Source organism: Neodiprion fabricii, chromosome 2, assembly GCF_021155785.1.
Source record: "Neodiprion fabricii isolate iyNeoFabr1 chromosome 2, iyNeoFabr1.1, whole genome shotgun sequence".
In the NCBI taxonomy this organism is placed as follows: domain Eukaryota; kingdom Metazoa; phylum Arthropoda; class Insecta; order Hymenoptera; family Diprionidae; genus Neodiprion; species Neodiprion fabricii.
Window position 1 is genome coordinate 26,702,776 of NC_060240.1, and position 22,584 is coordinate 26,725,359.

The 22,584-nt window shown below is 35.9% G+C and overlaps 4 protein-coding genes across 10 annotated transcripts in view; 3 read left to right on the forward strand and 1 right to left on the reverse strand.

Annotated features, from left to right (window-relative positions):
* The first annotated feature begins 49 nt into the window (after window positions 1-49).
* LOC124177029 (THAP domain-containing protein 3-like) lies at window positions 50-3,450 on the forward strand. 4 transcript variants are annotated; one of them, XR_006869500.1, is made up of 4 exons: window positions 50-381; window positions 699-883; window positions 963-1,189; window positions 1,358-1,773. XR_006869500.1 is itself a non-coding variant. In XM_046559067.1 (4 exons), exons 1-4 carry the CDS (start codon window positions 320-322, stop codon window positions 1,828-1,830), a joined length of 867 nt encoding a protein of 288 aa, XP_046415023.1. In that variant the 5' UTR covers window positions 50-319; the 3' UTR covers window positions 1,831-3,450. The 4 variants fall into 4 exon arrangements, 3 of the variants coding, with proteins under 3 accessions (XP_046415023.1, XP_046415022.1, XP_046415025.1); XM_046559067.1 differs by having other exon boundaries at window positions 1,022-1,189; window positions 1,379-3,450; XM_046559066.1 differs by having other exon boundaries at window positions 1,022-1,189; window positions 1,358-3,434.
* Window positions 3,451-8,728: 5,278 nt separating this feature from the next.
* On the forward strand, window positions 8,729-18,933 carry LOC124176778 (symplekin). Of its 3 annotated transcripts, none has more exons than XM_046558454.1 (18): window positions 8,729-9,160; window positions 9,537-9,733; window positions 10,044-10,277; window positions 10,444-10,730; window positions 10,930-11,159; window positions 11,243-11,428; window positions 11,579-12,024; window positions 12,141-12,413; window positions 12,491-12,674; window positions 12,795-13,036; window positions 13,123-13,301; window positions 13,362-13,522; window positions 13,659-13,794; window positions 14,553-14,740; window positions 14,852-15,028; window positions 15,110-15,187; window positions 15,448-15,549; window positions 18,798-18,933. In XM_046558454.1, the coding sequence occupies exons 1-17, from the start codon at window positions 9,104-9,106 to the stop codon at window positions 15,532-15,534; spliced, it is 3,342 nt and encodes a 1,113-aa protein (XP_046414410.1). In that variant the 5' UTR covers window positions 8,729-9,103; the 3' UTR covers window positions 15,535-15,549; window positions 18,798-18,933. The 3 variants fall into 3 exon arrangements, with proteins under 3 accessions (XP_046414410.1, XP_046414411.1, XP_046414409.1); XM_046558455.1 differs by lacking the exon at window positions 18,798-18,933 and adding an exon at window positions 17,626-17,745; XM_046558453.1 differs by lacking the exon at window positions 18,798-18,933 and having other exon boundaries at window positions 15,448-15,574.
* On the reverse strand, window positions 15,805-19,790 carry LOC124176781 (17-beta-hydroxysteroid dehydrogenase 13-like). Of its 2 annotated transcripts, none has more exons than XM_046558459.1 (7): window positions 19,699-19,790; window positions 18,777-18,950; window positions 18,251-18,424; window positions 17,622-17,771; window positions 17,111-17,367; window positions 16,875-17,000; window positions 15,805-16,722 (listed from the first exon to the last, which is right to left on the reverse strand). In XM_046558459.1, the coding sequence occupies exons 1-7, from the start codon at window positions 19,714-19,716 to the stop codon at window positions 16,656-16,658; spliced, it is 966 nt and encodes a 321-aa protein (XP_046414415.1). In that variant the 5' UTR covers window positions 19,717-19,790; the 3' UTR covers window positions 15,805-16,655. The 2 variants fall into 2 exon arrangements, with proteins under 2 accessions (XP_046414415.1, XP_046414416.1); XM_046558460.1 differs by lacking the exon at window positions 19,699-19,790 and adding an exon at window positions 19,178-19,477.
* A 17-nt stretch (window positions 19,791-19,807) lies between these two features.
* Window positions 19,808-22,584, forward strand: part of LOC124176782 (RING-box protein 2) — a 50,171-nt gene continuing 47,394 nt past the window's right edge. The window contains exon 1 of the mRNA XM_046558461.1: window positions 19,808-20,401. Coding sequence (XP_046414417.1) covers window positions 20,248-20,401 — 154 coding nt within the window. The 5' untranslated portion in view covers window positions 19,808-20,247. The remainder of the gene's footprint in view (window positions 20,402-22,584) is intronic.

A 22,584-nucleotide genomic window follows, 5' to 3' on the forward strand; every position in this document is an offset into this window, starting at 1 on the left:
TGAGGAAGCTCTAATCCACGGTCTTACATACAGGTCCAGAAACTCCGGTGGTGGGGGTATAATAAGATGAGTAAATATTTTTGCCCCATACTGAAAAACATTTTGGATGAAACTATAAATTATGAAAAAACATTTCCACTATTCAGCTAAATACCGAAATTTACAAAATTTTTATTTTAAATGCAGCGTTCCAAAATAATACGATATAATCAACTAATCGATTAATTTTTACCGATTCAATCGAAATTAACTAATCACGTGGCTCACTGTGTATGCCATCGTGTTAAAGTGACAGAACTTACAGCACGTATACACAGAAATGGGGTTTTGTTGTTTTTGTAAGAAAATAGAGAAAATACATTCGTCGGTGCATTTCTTCAAGTAGGTATACAATGAAAAAGAGAAAAAAATGGTTCATGCACCCATTTTCCAGCGCTTCGTTTAAACTAGCACAACTTGATGAAAATTGTTTTCTTTTAATCTATTTATGGGCAACAAAAGTTAAAAACAAGAAAGAAACTTGGCGCTGATAGGTACAATAGTCAAAGTAAAACTGTAAAATAAATGAAAACAATCTAAAAATAGAAAAAGTTCAAAATTAAATACAGAGAAAGAATAACAATATATCGTCAAAGAGTCATTCATTTTTTGGCTGACCATGAGCGTGATATGACAGTTATTTCTATGTTCGTCCGCAGGTTTCCTAAGCAAAATTACAAGGAATGGGTGAAAAATATGGGTCGGGAAGATTGGGTACCAAAGAAGTATGATACCTTGTGCTCGGATCACTTTACCATCGATTGTTTTGATTATGGAGAATATCGGGTTCGATTAAGAAAAGGAGTTGTACCAACAATATTTGGACACATTGATAATGGAAAAAGTACTTACATTTACAAAAAGTTTTTATCATTATGGACAGCTGAGAAGTATCTGCAGCTAAAAAATTCCCTTATTCATAGCTCGTCGACTGCATCTATTTGCTGGTTAATGCAGTTTCCTTCACTAAAAATGATTTTAGACCATCATAAGGAAGCAGTTATTTTCCCCCAAGAAATAACCAACTGCAGAAACGAAAACTTGGATTTAAAATCTGACACCAGGAAATTGATGCCAATGATATGTTCCGAGACATCACAGACTCCTTCGTCCACATTCCCTGGTTCTCATGATTGTGAGCAACGCAATGGTAGGATATATAAACAAGAAACGATGTGTTGAATCCTAGAGTAGAATTGAGAAGCTACGCAGTATTTTGATTTTTATTGTGGAAATTTTAGCGTAGTAGAATGTACTATGTTCCAGAACCAGTAAAAGTTATCCATGTAACGTTATAATCTGTATATATTTTAAATAGGTACTGGAATACTTTTTATAGATGTGAATAATACAGAAGATTCGCATGGTGAGGATAAAATACTGCCATCTTCGTCGATTGAAGTGGTAACACCGCGTGCTACATCTGCGATACAGGTTACACCAACGACTCGAGAACGTGGGAGACGGTTGGTTCAGCATGATCATCATTACGTTGACACGCCTGAGACATTGAAGAAAAAACTAAATGCTGCTCGTTTACAAATATCGAAGTTCCAGTCTGAAAGAAAGTGTTTGGCACAGCAGGTGAAAAGGTCAAAAGTAGTCATCAAATCAATGAAGTCTGTGATTTTAGCGTTGCAGGAAAAGAAAATGGTCTCCGAAACAGGTTTGTACAGTCTGCAAGGCAGGGAATCGAAACCAGCTCAATTGTTCATTCATATGATTGAGAATAAACAAAAACGACATCATGTCAAGAAAAGTACCCACTTGAGCTCCAGAACTTCACTTTAACTGTCCATCTTTAATCCCCAAAAACGTATAATTATATAATATAATAACATCTGTACTGCAATTCCGGTACGGTAGTGTCAATGCAGAACCTGGCTTTTCGGTGGAGTGATTTAAACCTCTAGAACCAAAAAAACAGGCGGGCAAATCAAAATATAATCGTTTGATTTGAGCATTGATGTACGATGAAATGGGAATTAGAAGGACTGCCAAAGAACTTGTCAAAAAATAGGCTGAGAGATAAGAAGAATACTCCAGTTGTTAAATCTTTACGTAAAACCCGGTTTGTAGGGTTCTGCTCTGCAGTTGTAGCAATCATTCTACTATATGAGAAGTATGTTAAACGTGAAGCTGCTCCATTACATTATGTACTTATGTACAAAGTAAACTACGATCATGCTGAGCTTTTTTTTTTTTGTGTCATGAGGAATAGGGACGGATAGTTTTAAATGGTATATTCTATGTCATCTTTACGATTTTACACAACACTACGACACTTTCTTAAAATAATTGACTCAAAAGACATTTGTATAATCTGTATTAGTCTACTGGCATGCTGACAGCTGATCAAAAGGAAGCGCATTTAAGCAAGTCATTTCACGAAACAGTCTCAGTAGAAATGTATTTATATTTTATTGAGTTCTTTACAATATTATTATTATGTATTCTGTATAATATTCCCTTTACAATATTTGCTTTCTGATATTTCGTTCTATTATAATACTGTTCGTGCAATATGTATTTTTTAGTCTTCGTATTCTGATTTCTCACACCATGTTTCACTAAAAATATCAAGTTGATTTATTTTATTTGGTTTGCTACTAAACAATATTTTAATTAATTCGTTTTCTTTTTATGGAATGTACATCATCATACTATTTTAATGTATCATTTATAATATTCTCTTAATAATGATTCCTATATAAATATTTTTCTTGTAATATTTCGGTAATTCCTTTTTAATACCGTTTGTGAAATATATATTTTTCGTTCTTGATATCCTTGTTTACAACCCCCATTTGTCATCCCAAATACCAAGGTAATTTCTTTTATCATGGTTTCTTATTAAGCAAAATATTTATTGTTTCGTTTTATTTTCTAAATACTTTCTGCAGTGGATACTTGTTGGTATTGATTTCTCCAATAACATTATCGCTCAAGAGTGCAATATTGTATTTTCTAAATTGCTGGTAAAGACGCATCTTCAATGTTAAACCTATAGAGTAAAGTTCGAAGGCGGAAATTTCGGATGTCTGAATGTCCAGAAATTGAGCTTTGACGTCGACGAAATTTTTTTTCTCTAGTGACGTTATCGATAACCGGCGGCGATGAAAATCAGTTAGTCGAATTCCTCAGTCCGAATATAAACGCCCAGTAGAGCGGACGTACGAAAATCGCGCTCCGTAGATTTCAAGCACCAGATCCTCTACCTCTTGGATCCTGCGCTCTGGGTCCTCTACCTGGTGAATCTCGACTTCCAGGACTCGCGATCTGTAGTTCCGGGCCTTCGGGTCTTATATCTAGTTACTTTTAAAAATGTCAATGATATGAATAATGTCGTCTAAATTTTGTTTGCGAAATTCACAGAGGTGTTATCAATCTGCAAATATTATTAATATTGACTATTCAATTAATTTAATTACAAATACAGATCATGTGTGTACATACAATTACAGTTTATTTACAATTATAATCAAATTTACTGTAAGATTTATTACATGCACGGATACAAAAACAAATCCTATTTTTTAAATTCTTGCTACTGAACGGGCATCTGTTCTTTTTGTAATTTCATTGATTCCCCTTCCTTTCAATCCGATGGTAACGGAATTTTGCATCCCTATTGTTTGTTAATTAATAATGTGTGAAGCGCACAGACAATTGCAGTATAGTGGTTTGATTGATAAAATGATTGCGTCGAATTCTTTTTAGAAAACAGACACAGCATTTCAGATGTCGCCGAAGATTGGTTAGCAATATTTTGTAAATATTTATAAAATGAGCATAAGCAACGGCGTAAGCGTCCCATGAACGGATTTGAATTGGTTCTCTAAAGGACAGAAGATAATAATTCTCCCGTCTTCTCTGTCGCTCTAACCATGGAGTGGGGATCACGAGCGGTGAAGAGCGACAGAGAGGGCGGGAGAATTATTATCTCCCGTCCTTCAGAGAACCGATTTAAATATCTTCTGAGCGCCGTGCGGCGTCACTTGTTTCCGAGCAATCAGAGCGAAATCACGCGACTTCAGTATTAGTTCAACATTCAAACCGCGTTGTTCAGGTTGTGTGTCACGTTGTTCGATCAGTGAATTTTCCACCATATTCATCTGTAAATAACACACGACGATCAGCGTGTAGCCTAATGAAAAACCGAGTTACTGAAACAAAAACATCCCGCGATCGTTGAAGGTGAATTTCGTGTCCCGAGTCTTCATTGTCTTGTATACCCTCCAATTTCAGTGATGTGTATTTTAGTCTGTGCGTCGAGTGTCAACTTTATTATTTTCTTTAGGTGACTTTCGGCAAATGCGTAGTTGAATTGTTAGCAAGTTTATTCAGTCGGTTCAGACAGCTACACAAAAAGTGAGTGTAGAATCGAGTGTCATTGCGGTGTGGATGTTTGGATTATAAGAGATTAGTGAAGTTCTGAATTATGTACAAAGTGCGTCGCTTCACCAATTAACCTGAGATGCTACAAGAACTACTACATGTGAAAGTGTGGAGCAGCCCAGAGTCGAGGTAAGAAAACTTATTTTAATTATTCATTGATAATTCAAGGTGGTAAAATTAAGAGCGAACTTTTGTTCTTGCATAACATGCAATGCATAAATATAAAACTAGACAACGGTAGTAATTCAATTAAGAATCGCAAATCCAATCTGCTAAATTAATTCAAATCTTTTGTTTTGTTTTTCACAGATTTAAGCAGAGACTTCCGAGTAACTTTTCTATTTCTCGGCAACGTTGGTGAGTTTGCATGTGTTAGGTTATGGGTATTTCCCTGGTATTCCTCTGTCACGTGGCGTGGCGGTAACAATTGTTACACAAATCTTCGATTTCTTAGCTGCATGGATAGGCTCATCCACGATCACAACGTGCTTGACTCTCGGTCGAATAATTTTTTTTCGCTACCCAATTTACCGTAGCTTACTTGAAGTTAGAAATTTTGCACGTTGCTAAGCGTGGAATGAGCATCGCGACAGGTAACCATCGCTTACTCAGCATTCGCGAGATAGAATTGTGTTTTATAAATGATGTAATAATCTGCGTTTGAATTTACCGATGATGTCGTTTAAGTGATGGGTTCACCTGAGGTTTAAACGTATTCAATTATTCACATTATTGTTAAATCGATAAAATTCCAAAGTTTGGCATAACGTAACGTAATAAAATTGCATCTTATATTATCTATCATTTTGAGTCATTTGACAGCCAACAAGTATTGATTAACTGCAGGCTTAGCTCGCTTTGAAAAATGCTAATTAGCATACAGGATGTTTTTAATCAATTTTACAAAAGGTTAATGTACCGATAGTCTGCCAATATTTACTAAAATAATACATACAATATCAGGGTTGGCGAGATACAACCGCGATACTGTGTTCTGAGTAGGCAGACTACGATACAAAAACATTTTGCTCCCAACAGGTAACCAACGAAAATGTAAGTCAGTGACCACGGCGCAAATGATGAAGAATGATGTGTGTTGGAAAAAATGGAGAATCGTTTAGATCGAATATAGGTAACCGGGTAGGTAGGTGGACGTTTTGGGATCCGTCGCGGGGTTTATGCATGTGTGTGTGAGTCTCTCATTTCCGTTGGGTGGTTCCGTGTGGGAAACAGGCGAGGTTAGGAAGGTCGCGAAATGCCGTGATGTTACTAACTTTTGTAATTCACAGCGTCAAACGATCACAGAAATTTATTTCCCAAACGATTCCGTATTCAGCCTCTCGACCATTTGTAAGCATTTGAGTATCAAAGAGATTGAATTTCCCGTTTCTTGTCACTCTGCAACCATTTTTCAATCGTTATTCAATTTAATTATTCAGTCATTAGCCATCATTATTCCATTGAATTGATCTCTGTGATCGTCTGAATGGGCAAAACGCATCTCTGGACCATCTATCGCGTTCCGTGGTACGCTAGATGGGGAGAGATGCTGAGCTCGAAGACTTCGCGTCGAAGAGGACCGCCGACCGTCACGCCACACAATAATGCATGCTCTCCAACCTCCCTCCTCATTTCAATTCGATTTGCAATCTGAGAAGAACAATCCGCATAGCAATGTATCTAATTCAGAAAGATGCAGATGTGGATTGGGTTTCTACAGAATTTTTGGGACAAGTCCCAGATAAACAAACTTTTTGACAGTTTAATCTGTCGCGCCTTTTTGCGCGTAGATTAATCACGAGAATTGGACTCAGCTTTGAGCGCGTAAATTAATAACGGGAATCAGACACGTTTTTTTGTGCGTCGATTCTGCAAAAAATATACAAAAGAGTTACGCACTCTCGATGTGCTGATTTTTCAGCTCTTCGTTCAATTTTTTGACGAATATTAAAGTTTTCACGTTCAATGGAGCCTTTTGCGCGTGGACTTGATACCCTTCAGCTATAAGAGAAAACACGGCATTTGGAAACCGCCAATTTTTCAACAAATGCACCGAGAACTACAGAATCTTTGGTCAAAAATGATATTCACTTTAATAACTCAAAGCAGAAATAGATGTAGATTCAAAAAATTTAGAATGTTTTTTATTATAAATACAATTAATAATCGAAGCAAGCATTAAAATGAATAACATGTTGGACTCGACCCATTTTCTGACAATGTGTGCACTTACGTGATTATGCTAACTACACCTTTGTCTGTTTCTGTTAATAAAACCTCTGTCTGTATCAGCTAACCAAACTTTTTGTGTGTTCCAGCTAATCAAACCTTTTGTCTGTTTCAGCTGGTCAACCTTTCTGTCTCTTTCAGTTAATCAAACCTTTTGTCTGTTTCAGCTAATCTAACCTCTTGCCTGTTTCAGCTAATCAAATCTGCAGTCTGTTTCAACTAATTAAATTGTATATTTTATCGTTAATTATATTTTTTACTTATCTAAGCTAAGTATAATTTTGACCATATCGACATATGTTAGTAATTATATTTGGATCTGTTCCAGGTAACTGAGTTTTAACATTTCACTTTTTAGGCTTACGTCTGGCTTAGGTCTGGTTCAGAGTCAGTCATCTTGGTTTCACCGATACATAGATTTTCAACGATGTAGTTCAGAATCATAATGATCACAAGGTATAGTAAAATTTATTCAGCCGTATTATATTTGATGGTTTTACAGTCTTTTATTGCGATCATTTTAGTGAGAGTTTTTTTTCTCAACTCGCTTATAGGTCATGTTCGGTTTGTATTTCACTGTAGAGTTATACAGCTCTAGTATTTTGGTTGTTGTGCTACTATTCTCCGTGGAGTAGGCCTACTGAGGATACTACGTAAAAAAAATGCTCCGGGTGCTTTACCGCTTGCGGTGGTGAGGAAACGAGCATAAGTGAACTTATTTTCATAGGTCAAATACTAATAAATTGTAGCTTTTCAAATGACAATTTTATTCTAGCGTAAATTTAACTCATTGTCAATAAAACTCATGCTTCGATAGTGTGTAACTCATGTGGAATCGTAATACTTCAGGATTTCTCTAGTTTAGTCAGAGTGAATTCCATGTGAATACATTTTTCTTTTTGATGAATTTAATTTCTTAATACAAGTCAACAAGGTGCACATACCTTTGACAATTAAGAGTTTGGAAATTTCAACATCTTTCTCCCTTGCTTGACCTTTCGCAGTCGACACTACGGAAAAGTGTCGAAATTCCGGATGAAATAGTATCGACTTTTTCGGAAATAAATATCCTCAAACTCGAAATTCCTAATAATCAACACGGGCACTGCCATAAATGTATAATAAAGTGGACAGATATGCGTAATTATAATCTGGGCTACTTGATAATAAATTTCTGAACAATCTTGAGTTTGTGGGTCAGCGGACGGAATGACAATCCAACCAGCTAATATGAGTAGAAGTTGAAGAAAGGAACCTTGATCATCTTTATATATTTTTTTTTAATACTTTTATGATAATGATTTTCTGACTTTCATCGGGGTTGTTAAAGCATGGACTCATACATTAGTAACAATCCAGTCTTACTTAAATTCTGAAAAATATTTTCAAGTAGTACTTTTGCATAGAAAATTTCCGCTGCAAATAAACTGTATTTTTTACAAACCACGAAATGTAACGTCAGTTAAGGAATTATTTTTACATGTCAGCTGCATCATTCTTTCGGAATGAAGATATGAGCGTTGACTGAAGATAGATATTATTATCCTCAGTTAACGCTACAAGTCTAGTATTAAACATATGTACACAAATTACATAAGGTAGATGTAGGAACAACTGTATATCTTGATCCGTTTATTCACTTCTTCGGGTCTTCGACTATGTCTCCCATCTTTTGCATCAAGAAAAGGTTTCTAACTCTGTTAACAGTAAACCGGGTGCATGTTTATTGTGCGTCTATTTAGATAACATTATTTTTATCGATCCGATGGAGTTAGATTGACATTGCTGAATTTGGCCCAAATGAATTTGCGTAGTTGAAAAGTATACGACGTCCATATGAGGTTTTATGAAAATTACAGGCTGTTCCCGTTCGTCGTTTCAAAGGCATAATAATATTCGACTCTGCATTATCTGGGCACACGCGGTGCACGATGGTAACATCAGTTCCTGTCGTCCTTATGTACCGACCGCTTGCCGGATTGAGTTGCGATTCCAAGGTAGAACTTGTATATCTTCAATCACGTTTCATTGTTCATGGCGTGAAAAGATTGCCAATATTGTAATTGGCCAATATGGCGTAGACGGACTGTTAGACGGAATTCAATAGCACCATAAATTGCTAAATAGCATATTAAAAAATCGCGTTACATTATATTTGCATTAAGATCACTTTGCAGACAAAATTACCGAATCCAATGGGAATATTTATTCTTACTCATTAACGTACAAAATCATATTTATTCTAGGATTCAAAAATCATGCACCCAACTATTACAAGTTTTTGACGTATCTGAGACTCAGCGAATTGTACATAAACGAAACATAATCAAACATATGTAGGATACACCCGCATATATTACATTTTATTATCGTCGCCAATTTTCGCATTCAATCAGCAAATCATCGCGTCCCATAATCTTGTCAATTCGCAAATACAATGGACCCACGCTTACACAGAAGACAAGAGTCTGAAAAAAAGGGCTCGAGCGACTTGGTCAGTGACATAACCTAAATTTTGACACGATACAAGTAAACAAACAAAAAAAAAGAACCTAGAAAAGAACACAAATATTTTAGTACTTCGAAGTATTATCACTCGCTTATTTATCAGTTTCACTAATAATGCATTTAGTTACTTACATCTGATTCTTCCATTACCTCTAAACGCGACGCTACTCTTGCAACGCGTTTCGAGGTAATCGCGGAATCAGATATAAATACCGAGCGCAGCTTAAATAGTCTATACATGAATGATTCTAAAATTTATTCAAAAGGTTCCTGTAATGACTATACGAAAAAAGCATGTAAAAGAAAGTCGAAAAAAAAAAATGGAATACATGTACTAATTTGTAATTACTACAATCTTGCAGGTCGTAGAATGGCTTAATGATGCTTCTATGAGCACAAGCGAATCCGTAAAATTAACCAATTTGGCCAAAGTTAATGAGTTTTTGATACACAAGGAACCAAAGTTGCTGGATCTATACTTGGACGAAACGTTGCAATTCTCTTTAGATAGGAGTAGCGAAGTTAGAAAACTTATCGCAGGATTTTTGGAAGAAGCTGGGTATTTGCAACTCACCTTTTATTATCATTCATAAGTCAGGATTTTAGTCTATTCGAGTTTTTAAACTCTATTGGAATACTCAGTGATTGTCTCAATGAAAAGAATGAGTACTAATACCAGACTTTATAATAGATTGTTCATTACAATTATCCTTTGCTTATTAATTATGCATTGATTGTTATCTTTACATGAGGAAGCCTAGAATTTACAATTAAAGCTTCAATTTCTGCTGCTGTTACCTTAAACTGGCTGAAACATATAAGAATTAAATTTACAAAAATATTTTTTAACCGTGCTTTGACCATCGTAGGTGTAAACAACCTGACCTGATTCCTCGATTAGTCCAAACACTTGCAAGATTAGTTGGAGATGATGCATCAGCTGTGATCAAACGGGCGCTTAGAGCAGCGGGAAGAATTCTTAGGGCAACATTGAAATGGATATCAAGTGTTGCGATTATTACAACAGACATGGAACTCGCTTGGACACAGCTGAGCAATCTGAAGGTTGCGATAATAAATATGATCGACAGTGACAATGATGGGTAAACAGAAACAAAAATTTTTCTTATTTTATTTTCCATATCTTATGTTCATTAGATGCTGCCAAAGAATATATGCTGATAAAAATTGTAAAACATGAGGCTGCACATATATTTTAGGTATTCTGTTTTTTCTTTCATCATTTTATCCTGACTATTTTGGTTACAGAATCAGGACGCAGGCAGTAAAGTTCCTGGAAGGAGTCGTTTTGCTGCAAACATATCCAGATCCTGACGCTCCAAAAAAGCCGGATGACTTCTCCTTAGAAGATATTCCATTAACACTAAAAATAGCTCGGAGAAGAAAACTTGAGGAGGAGGCAAACCATGTTATGGATTTGTTGATTAAATTTCACGGTTCTCCACACGTTAGTAGCGTCAATTTGATGACTTGTATGGGGTCCTTGGCATTGATTGCTAAAACTAGGCCTCAGTTTATGCGTCAAGTAATTCAGGGTAGGTATTTTTTCATTATGTAGTTTCCTGCTCTCAGTTTGGCTGCAGTATTATAGTGATAGCAGAGCTTGAAAATTCGAGAATTATTAGCAAAGTTATTCACACCTTAAGCATTTCTATATTGAAACTTTGAAACAACTCTGATGCTCAAAAATGGTTAAGAACAATACTTAATAGATGAATAATTTTTGGTACCCAGCCTTACAACTCCTACAACATGATCTACCACCAACGCTGTCCGATTCACAAGTAACGAGTGTCCAAAAGCAACTTAAGCTCACGCTATTGGGATTGCTAAAACACCCTGCAAGCATAGAGTTCGCAGGAACGATGGCAAGACAATTGAACCAGCTCGGGGCAAGAGAGCAAGAAATCATGAAGGCCTATCCAAAAGTTGAGGATATTCGTAAGATGAAAAAACGGCAACAGGTAATTGCAATTGGAACTGAGCCTCATCTTGCTTAAAAATATTCTGTTTACAAGGAATCAAATGATATTTTTCAAACCTGCAGGAAACAGCGGCAGCATCTGCAGCCAAACGTGCGAAATTGGAGGCTGCAATTGCAGTTGAAGAGCCTGAACAGCAACCGATGGAAATTGAATCCGTGAAGCCTCCTGAATTGATTGAGCTTTCTGAAAATTTTATCAGTGACCGTCTAAGTGTGGAAATTGCCACAGAACTAGTTATGGATAGTATGGTATGTTGGAATAAGTTAAATAAATTTCGTGCGGTCTAAAGATGAAATTACAAATGAAAATTATTTTAAAGAAATTTCGATAGGATTCATTGTATGAACTCGTACAACTAATCTATTTTATGCAAAAAAATAATTGTATGCAATTTGCAGGCTTGGGTGCCAGATGTAATGACGTCAGTGTTCCAACGAGAATATCAGCCGACGTCCACAACTGATATAAACGTGCAACGTCAAACTATCGCCAGGCTACTAGCCGTACAGATAAAGCAAGCTAAGGCCAAAAGGGTTAAGAGAGAAACGAAAGAGGAAGATGCGGTAATGGAAGACCTAATAAAGAATCCAACAATCACTGTAGCCGAGGCAAAACGTGAAAGAAAACGAGAAAAGGACAGAGAGAAAGAGAAAGAAGCTAAGGCTTCATTGGAGGCGCACGAAAAGTCGCTTAAAATGGCGAAAAATCGTTTGAAAACGCTGAAGCTATCCGAAATTACAAAACCTCTACAAAGAGAGACTAAAGAGAAAATGCTCCTTATGGCTGTAGGCAGAATTCTCGGAGCTGAGAGGATCGCTGTACTCGGCGGAGTGGCACCAGTCAGGTGAGTAATGAATTATAAGAAATTATAGTCGGTTTTTGGGAAAAGTGTTTGAAAATGCATATTGAAAAAATTAGCAAACCAACTAAAGTTATTGTTCATGTATTTTCGCGTGTTAGGTCCAAGATATTGACGACCCTAGCTGCTACGTTCAACCCATACATAAGAGAAGCTGTGCTCCGCTATATAACCGAAGACATGAGGTGTCGGCTTGATTTGGCACTTGGGTGGCTTTATGAGGAGTACGCTTTGCTTCAGGGATTCCAAAGGCGTACAACTCTGACGAGTAAACCGCAGGAAGCTCCTCATCAAGCCTACAACTTTTTACTCTGCACTTTAGTTTCTGCAATCGACTTGGTACCAGGGAAAGATCGAGATGTGTTGTTGTCGCGGTAATTAATGCAGAACAATGCAATTAACTTTTTTCATTGAGTATTATGACCAATGTTCTTCATTGTATTTACCTTAGGTTGTATCTGGAAGCTCCTCTAATCACAGAAGACGCCGTGGAAGCTTTAAAACTGGTCTCGGCCGATGAAACGAGAGGACTCGCACCTTTGGAATTACTCAAGGAAATGGTTATTCGGAGACCGACAAAGCAGCTAGTATTTTTGAATGTATTACTGTGTCATACAGGACATGAAAATAATACTGTGAGTCAATTATTTCTTAGCAATTTGTGAAGGAAGAATTGATCAAAATAATGTTGATGCAATAATTAACAACAGGCTTGTTTGGAACATCTCCATTACCTGGTACCATGATATTTCCAGATTCGTGAAGCAGCGATAGAGTTTGTCGTTCAATTATATAGCCGGCCAGAGCTGGCCAAGTTGATAGAAGAATATGCAGTGCTGTATTTAGGTTTTCTACGATTACCAAACCCACCTGAAATTGTATTCGGACAGGATAGAGGAAGGCCGCAGATCGACGATCAGTGGAGTGAATCAACAACCCGAGCTTGTCTAGGATTGTACCTAGCATTACTGTCGGAACACCAAGATCTTATTTACGAGTACGTATTACGTGTCTTCATCACTTGGATCTCGATAAAAATGTCCTTCTTGCCTAAACTAAGTATTCTCTAACTTTTACCCAAAGACTCGCCAGGGTTTATACCTCAATGGGAGCTGATGTCAAACGTATCATCTTACGCTTGGTTGAAGGACCGGTGAGACTCTTGGGAATGAGTAGTCCACAGCTATTGTCCCTTGTCGAAAACTGTCCAAAAGGGGCGGAAACCCTGGTTACGCGAGTTATTCATATCCTTACGGAAAAATGTGAGTACTGCTGCTCCAGAGATATACAGCTTATTTATTCATTTATCTACGTCATTACAGCCGCGCCTAGTGCAGAACTGGTGGCCAAAGTACGTGAACTTTATCAAACAAGAGTGTCTGATGTTAGATTTTTGATACCTGTTCTTAACGGCTTGACTAAAAAAGAAGTTATCGCCGCTCTTCCCAAACTTATCAAGTTGAACCCGATCGTCGTGAAAGAGGTGAATAATTTTAGGGATAATTATTTTGAAGAAAATTATTTTTATGATCCAGTATTTTAGTCACTTGTAAATATTGGTCGTGTAAATTTGAGGTATCTTTATCAGCTGTTATTAAACCGAATAAATACCATTGCAGGTATTCAATAGACTCCTTGGAACCCATAATAATGACAGTGGTATACCACACATGTCGCCAATAACGCCAGCAGAACTTCTCATCGCTTTACATACTATAGATACGAGCAAAGCAGAATTAAAAACAGTCATAAAGGGTATGAATTCATTGATTTCGATATTCGAAACAACAAATGCGTGAATCCCATTTCCAAACTTCGAATTGAGATGTGTCGAGACTATTTATTCCATCCATTAGAGTGGTTTTTATTTTGGATTTTTTCGCATTTTGACCTGGCCATCCCCCAGATTGGTTCCAAATAAATAAATAGAAATGTCATTCTATGCACTAAAATCTACTTCAATCCTAAACTCACATTCAGAAGGATGTGAAATTTGACATTTAAAATACCATGTTTTTACAACAGTTTCGTCGCAGGATCAATTGTTTGCAAAAAAATTGTAATGTGAGAAATCATTGAGCCTTGATTTTAATATTCAATAAAAACGTTCAGTATCGTCTCTGAAGCATTGTATGTCAGCTAAACTTAATTAGAATTTGATTTTTTTGTCAATTGGTCAATTGGTCAATTGATATACAATGCTGCTGATTGATTAATGATGCTGATATTTTTATCAAGTAGTTGCATCAATGCTAATTGATATCTATTTTACACCCATAGATTTTTTACAAATAGTTGGTCGCACAGTCAATTTTATGTATAGTGAACGTTGAGTAAAAACGCGTGTATCTTAGATGGCAAACTTCACAGAGATTGCGAGGGGGTTTAGGGTTGAGATGTACCTGTACTTTTCGATAGATTTCTATTTATTTAGAACTAATTTGGGGGGTTGTTAATAAATTGTTACTTCTTGTGACAAAGTAAAATGTGCGCATGAAATTCGGATATTACAGCAACTTCTTTATGCTTTGCTGAGAAACAAGTCTATACACAAGAAACGGTGGCAGTAGTGATGCAGCATCTTATGGAAATGACGCCCCTGCCGACGCTTCTGATGCGAACAGTTATTCAAAGTCTAGCTTTGTACCCTAGACTGAGCGGATTTGTAATGAACATTTTACAACGATTAATTCTGAAACAGGTACAATGGAACTTCGACAATTAGTTTGTTTATTCAATCTCTCTTAAAATTAAAATCTCGCTCATATTTCATCCTTTTTCTTTTTTTTTAATCTCACTTGACGTCAAATAGGTCTGGAAACAGCACAAAGTTTGGGAAGGATTTGTGAAATGCTGCGAGCGAACTCAGCCCCAGAGTTTTTCAGTTATCTTACAATTACCGCCTGCCCAATTGGCAGAGGCATTGAAAATGTCTCCGGGATTGAAGGCACCTCTACTTGCACATGTTGAATCGTTTGCCGAGAATCAGGTAAAATTTTTTTCTTCTATTTTTTCTCTTCTTTCGAGTGAAATGAGTACTTATGTTTTTTCTTCTTTTTCGCACTTCTAGAAAGCTCACATTCCACAGTCTGTAATGGATGTGATCCAGGGAAAAATGTTGCCTGTTGTTGCGGATGAATTTGACATTGTAAGTATGAATAAATATTATAACTCATTGTCTGCTAAATAATATTTTTGAAAATTTAATACAAACTTTTCTCTATACCTGGAAGCTCATATTTCGGATACTAAGGAATAATGAAAATAAGAAACTTACTTTTTTCCTCTAAGTAAATTTCTTTGATAATATGTTTTTGTCAAATTTATGAGTTTTGCACAGTTGGGAGGTGTAAATCAACCTTGTGATATGTAATTCGAACACACAATTATGTTTTTCATTTTTATTAGGCCCCTCCTGGTGAGTACCCCTTAGAACTCAAATCAGAGCCCATGGACACTGACCCTTCGGAACCAGCGCCACCTGGACTTGACTAGTAAAATTTTCCAACGGTACGTTTTGACTGAAATTCAGTATGAAAAAAAAAACTAAAACAATCGACAATTTTAATAATTTCCGACTGCGGGAGGAAAAATACTCTACATAGGTAGATAGGTATGATCAATGAATTGTTTAAAATTAAACTAAAATATCAGTTACTAAACGATTCGTTATAAGATTGATTTCCTTACTCGAAACCGGATTCACCGTAGGAATATATCTTATCAGTATCTACATTCTGAATCAGAACAGTTTTTGAAATATCAGTTTACATTTCATCAACTATGAGACTACAAAGTGAATATAGGTAAGCCTGAAATTCAAGTTACAGTGGCAATCATTCAAGAAATTCAAACATGGCTGTTTATTCTGGATTGTTTATTATTCGAGGCAAGTACTAGATTATTAGTACTATTATCACTTAGTAAGATGATGATAAATCTATAAAAGCACAAAAAAAAATAGATATTTTCCACGTATGAAAATAATGTTTATAATTAAGAGTTGGCGAAGTCACTGGAAACTGTGTATATATATTGGAGATATTGGAATTATTCGCAAGTCAAGTTTAAAGAGTATAGTTTATATTTACGCACTTTTAGTGTTCTGAATAGTAAACATTCCAAATTACAGACGGAAAGAACATAAACTAATAGACACAAAAACAAGATCCGGAAAAATTCGTTGCCCGAATTTTTACCTGGTTAACATTTTTCCTCTCTGCTTTGTTAATAAATCTGCATATGAATTCTTTACTTCATAAATAATTTTGATTTGCGTATTTATATCCAAAGTTTGCAGTTTCTTACAGTATACTGGATATGGCTTGTCAGTCTTTTAGTAGACTAAAACCTAATTACGCTGAATTATGTACAATATAGTAAATGTATAAATACAAATCATAATGTGGTCTGTATAGTCCTATAGCTATTTAGAACGGGGCTTAATTAGACATGGATTAAAATTGAAGCGGGGATCTAACAAACAATCGCAATATTGTTGATATTTACAAAATTATTCAAGCCCCATTTGCGTATAAAAATGAAACTATTTCACAGATACGTATGTATGTAATATAAATTTTTTTTTTTTTTTCAACAAATCGAATATTATTCAATCATGCAAAATCAACACCAGTGTCCAATAGATCTCTCAGCATGAACGATGCCTTCTTCGGAAGTATTCTATACATAAATATTGAAAAAGAATCGTTATCAAGTTTTTAATCGTCTAATAATAGACAATGTATATCTGTACTTAATAAAGTAGGCAGCCTACTCCGAAAAGTAGGAAATAAGAACTCAACAACATAGAGCTCTTATAGAATTTACCGTACCTGAGAATGTGACCAAGGTAGAGAAGATACCCCGGTACGCTGAACTCTGCATAATTTCGTCGAACTCCATCCAATATCTGTTTGGCAGCTTCCGCGGCTGGCATCGTTCCAAAATAACTCGGAATTCTAACGTTTTAATAATAAAATCTCATTTCCAGTTAAAACCACAATAGGAAAGTAAAAAAAACGTCACTTACATCTGATTTTTGAACATTATTGCGATCTCAGTTTCGTACCTGAATCGAATATCCTTAGCAACTTCGGCACCGACGATAAACGGATATACGTGAATTAGCGTGACCATTATATTACTATTCGAATGCCTAAGCTCGGTGTGTAGGGACTCTGCTAAACCTTGAACAGCAAATTGGGCCGTGGAAAGTGGCACTCTACCACCTCGACTCGCGCCACCAGACAGGCCCGCTACTGAAGATAAAACCACAACGTGGCCACGGCCCATACGTTGCATGCAGGGCAGCACTGAATCTAGAAGCTGAAAAAAATATTTGTCATTTAAGCAAAAACTTTAAATTAGTATAATGGAATTTGAAAGAGCTGCAATTTTAACTCAGCATTTAAATTATATTTGAATCTTGCAAAAATTGAAGCTGTTTTTTTTTTTTAATGAGAAGCATTGATTGAAAGTTGAAAGATTATTTTTCCTGTACAGTAATTTATTGGTTCTCATAATCCTATAATAAAAGTAAGGCTTTTTGTCAACTCTTATTTCAAATAATAAAATCTTACCCAGAAATGACTGAGTACCGAGACATCCATGGTTTCGCGAATTTCTGGAGGATCATGAATCAAAGCACGTGGACTGGGAACGCCACAGCAATGTAGAAGCATCGTAACTTCACCTAGTTCGGATCTAACTTTTTCAACAATATGATCTACCTGAAATGATGGTGAAAAAATTTGATCTTTTTGAAATTTATTTGAACTTCTGGAATTGATGACATTCAGAGTTCGTACGCACAGGGAAAACCTGGAAAACTGGCAAAACTCTGGGAGTTTCGTACAGCAGGGAAAAGTCGAGGAATTTCGAAAATAAGACTCGAATTTTAAGTTTCTTGAAGAAATAAACTCGTTCTTATACGTACATTACTTGATATCAAACCTCCTTTTGTTTTTTTCTTACTGAAAATCGCTGGCTGTTGTTTGTAAATCAGTATTTGGACAGTAAATTAATTACTAGGTAATATTGAAGGTATTAGTATTAATATGCAAAAAAATTGTCATTAATCAGCGGCTATTTCTTGGAAGGTTAATGAAAAAAATCCTATTTTGAGGCTGGAACACCTGGAAAAGCCAGAGAATTTCGGGTTCCAAAAAGCGTACGAACCCTGTATTATTATGTTTTCAGTATTACACACTTGTTCCCTGTCAGTCACATCGCATACGTAAGAACTTGCTATACCCGTTTGACAAGCGCGTTTTGTAGTTGCCTCACAAGTCTCCATATTTATATCGATGCAAGCCACTGTTACTCCAAGCTGACAAAGTTGAAGAGCTATCTCTCTTCCAACCCCGCGGCCAGCACCTATTACCTGAATAAAAGTGAAATTGATGAAGTTTGAGTTTGTATAAATTTTATGTGACTGGTGAAAATGTTGAAGGTGCAGTAGAGGAAAATTACGCGGAGCAATTAATAATCTGGTAACTATTTAAAAATCACGAAATAATGAATAACAAAGACAATTCTCTTTGTCTGATTAAAAATAACAAAATAGAATAAATCTTTGAAATTATCAAACAAATGTCTAATGATCAAAGTTGATCATTAGGAAACAAATCCCAAAATGAATACGTGATTGCGAATGCGATGGTTAATAAATAGTTGTTATCTAGTTGTTTATTTTTGATTTTTTCCTTTTTTCGTTTTTGCAAATAGTTTCTTACCATAGCAACTTCTCCTTGTAGACTTTTCAAGGGAGGAGGCCTGAGTGTTCTGAACAGGGCGACAATCACTGCAAACCATATTCCGATGCAGAGAGAGCAAAGGTCCAGGGCCAATACGCCCAGAGAATAAATGCGTAGCAACATCGTGGGTCGCTTTCTGTACTTCGATTTTGCCTGTGAGGTACAAACGAGGAATTTACCAGTATTCCTTAAAGTTTTTTATATATTAAAAAATTCAGGCAAACAATGTGAACAAAAGTTGTGAAAAAGCAGACAACCTCGTAAAACTTGCAACAATGTATGTGTAACTGGTAAATGGATAGACTGTTTTTGCGTGATAAAGGAACAATTTTTATTTGAGTGTTAGCAATACTTATGCTGATGTGACATTTTTTATTTACCATTTTGGGCAAAAGTAGATACGTAAAAGAAGAAAACAAGGATATAAAAAAATACCGTAATGATAAAATGAGATTTTGTTTACGTTTAAAAATCTCGCACCACCATGTAACGATTGGCAGTGAGTTAATCTTAGTGGCGACCGGAGTTTTAATGATAAAATTATGCCTTTATCTTTTAATTCAAGCCGCCGTGAACTTCGATTGATAAGGAGAACGATGCATAGTGATTAGTGGTGTAAAATTACACTACACCACTTCCATTCCAACCGCTTATGCCGTTGACCGAATTTTCTGACAACGCGCATGCCTATTGTGCAAAAAACATTGCAAATATGGGAGCGTATAGAAGGAGGGATCTAATGGCGCCGCGTTCAAAATGTGGTCAAAGTTGATGTAAATAAGGGTACCATAAAATAATCGACGCAGCGCTGATTGATACTAAGTGTTGAGTGATGAAATTGAATGTATAGTTACAGTCACACTTATTGTATCTTAAATTATAGTCAGTTGGGGCAACTTACGTTTAACAGCGCTACCATTATTTACAACCAAAATCGGCTCACTTATAACCCTAAAGATATCCCTCCTTCTATACACTCCATAATTGCAAAAGTGAACCATGAATAAATCAATCTATGGAGGGTTGCCTTAAGGAAAACCATCTCTGTCTAAAGATAGTGTCCGGTAAAGTAGAGTACATACACACATATGAGATGGCGATGCTGTAGCAAAGGGACACATTAAAAGAAAGCGTCAAGTGCAGGGTAGTCGAATTTCCCCCAGATTTGGTAAACAATTACGAAAAACGTTGACGAAAGCATTAGAAAGTTTCAAAATCGCGATAAATATGGTAACTTCCGGCAGACCTGTAACTTTTGCATGTGCGGACCAATGACCACCGTCCAATGACCCTTGCTTAACCGTTGATCGAAGATATGACGTAGAGAGTGTTGACTGAGTTTAGTGAAAAGAGCAGCTGTACAGTCACCTTGTAGATTTTGAAGCTGTGTTTGGAAAGTGTTTTGTTGTTGACGTTATTGATCAGACGATTCAAACGGAACCCTAGCGCGATGGCGGAATCAGTGCAAGATAATGTGGAACGTGGAGATGGTGACAATGTGAAAACGGAAAATTTTTTCACCCTCAAAAAGTGGAATGCAGTCGCTATGTGGAGCTGGGACGTCGAGTGTGACACTTGCGCTATATGCCGGGTCCAAGTGATGGGTGAGTGACATAACCTAACATAACCTAACTAACCTTTCCTTAAGAGTTTAGCATCTAGTTCTCCTTCGGCGGAGTGAATTTTATTCGGTTCACACACGCGCTCTGATCATTCAGCGTCCCAGTATTCGATTATCTATTAATTATAAGCCACCAAACGTTTTGTAACGTCAGAACCTTCAATCTCGATCTTTTGGCACGTAAACGTGAGAAACTTGATGAGTAGCGTATACTGAATTTTTACAATTTTCGGAAGAGAAAGCATGCGGCAGTACGTTGTCGAAATTGTCTACTTGCTATTCAAAGTTGTTATCTACATAAAATGTTTCTAATCAGTACAGTTTGTCGAATAAGTCACGGGGACACGGTGCTTGTCAAAAACGCCTGTACGTATGCTACATAACGTACACGGGTGTTGCAGGTAGTATGAATAGTCTGATTTCAAGCGTATAAAATTACCTGACCACCAATAATACTTATCGCGATTTTTTGAAAACGTGTACGAGAAAGATAGGAGCAATATCTTCTCTTCCTATTTTCGTATCTACTGGAAAATATTCACTGAGTACGAGTTCAAATACCGAAAGGCTGAACGTTTGAATTTAAGAATGAGCAAATCTGCCAAGTCTGCATTCTATAGTTTTTTTCGATGGTTTAAGCTGTTGAGTTATTTGCGAGTGCCTTGAAATTCTCGCCGTATGGAATGAACGAAAATAGTACGTATGCGGTACATATTTGAAGAATCCAAAAAATAGAATCACTGTCTGATACGAAATGAACTTTTGGTTTATGAAAATCGCCCAAGAAATTGAAAATTACAGTTAATACTGATATCAAAAGTTCCAACGGTTACAAGTATATCAAAGTTATCAAGTTTCATGTGTCTTATTGACTGCCGTTTGTAAATTTGATACATCAAAAGGATTCAGTTAAAAGTAAGAATGCGTAACGGATAAAATAGTTCACCCCCCCAAATTTTATTCTTTCAACTCTACAACTTATTCACACGCCTAAATCTTGTTGCAGCGGATAAAGCATAAATAAAATAAGAGTCTTCTTTATTGGAAAAAAGATGAAGATATCTCAATCACTGTAATATTATTAACGTTGTGGTTCACAAATATCATTCATATAAAGATGAGGTCGGTATATAACTGAATTTGGAAACTATAATTATAATTTAATAAAAAATAAGGTTAGATCGGTTGAATATGTTACATTCTTTTCTTTTTTGTTCTCGTTGTATTTTATTGTATATAAAATATTATTCCTTAATATCTACATAAATATGTTTGTTGTTTAACATTATATTATGATTTGCGAGTAGATCGTGATTATTAAAAATATAAAAACTTGTATAAATACATGATGTACTTATTTATATATCCGCGCGTAGTTTGCCCGCCATTCTTTGTATACTTCGGCTTTTCACATACATCCATCGGAAAACCTTTGACACTTCTACTTCGTATTTATACATCTATTTCAGATTAAATTAGTGATTGAATTATCTGGGTATCTATTCATGATAAACACAAATGAAGTAAAGTAACGAGTACAATAATATTACAGGAATGAAATATCAGTAATAACAATAGCGTAGGTATAGTAATAATACTAATTCGACATTCGATTCAGTATAATGGATATAATAACATACTAAAATATAGATGTATTATATATATGACATGAATATGGCCAAATACAAAACACGTAAAGCATTTGAGTTTTCTTTTTTAAAAATTATTTATTCGTGAACGAATGGGCAAAAATGTTGTCTATAAATTTGTTTTGAGTAGGTACATAAATATATACACAATAACGTTTGTTAGTTTGGTTTCTTTTTCTTGATTTTTTTCTCAGCTCGTCGAAAATGAATATAATATATTTCTTTTTACTATGAGTGTGTTTTTTTGTCACATACATGATCGTCGAGAATAATCTTACGCGTAGGCATAATTTGCGGTAGCAGAGTCCTAACAAAATTGAGCTGACTAAGTCGTGCGACATTTTTTCGTTCAATATTCAACCAAAGTCCATTTATTATTTTCTAAACTGTATGATTTTCATTTTCACTTTTATTTAAAAAAAAAAATTGAAAAACATGCTTTTATTCATCTAACATATCCTCCTACCCGCTATTGATATGGTACGCCATATCTCGTCATATGTCAATAAAATATAGA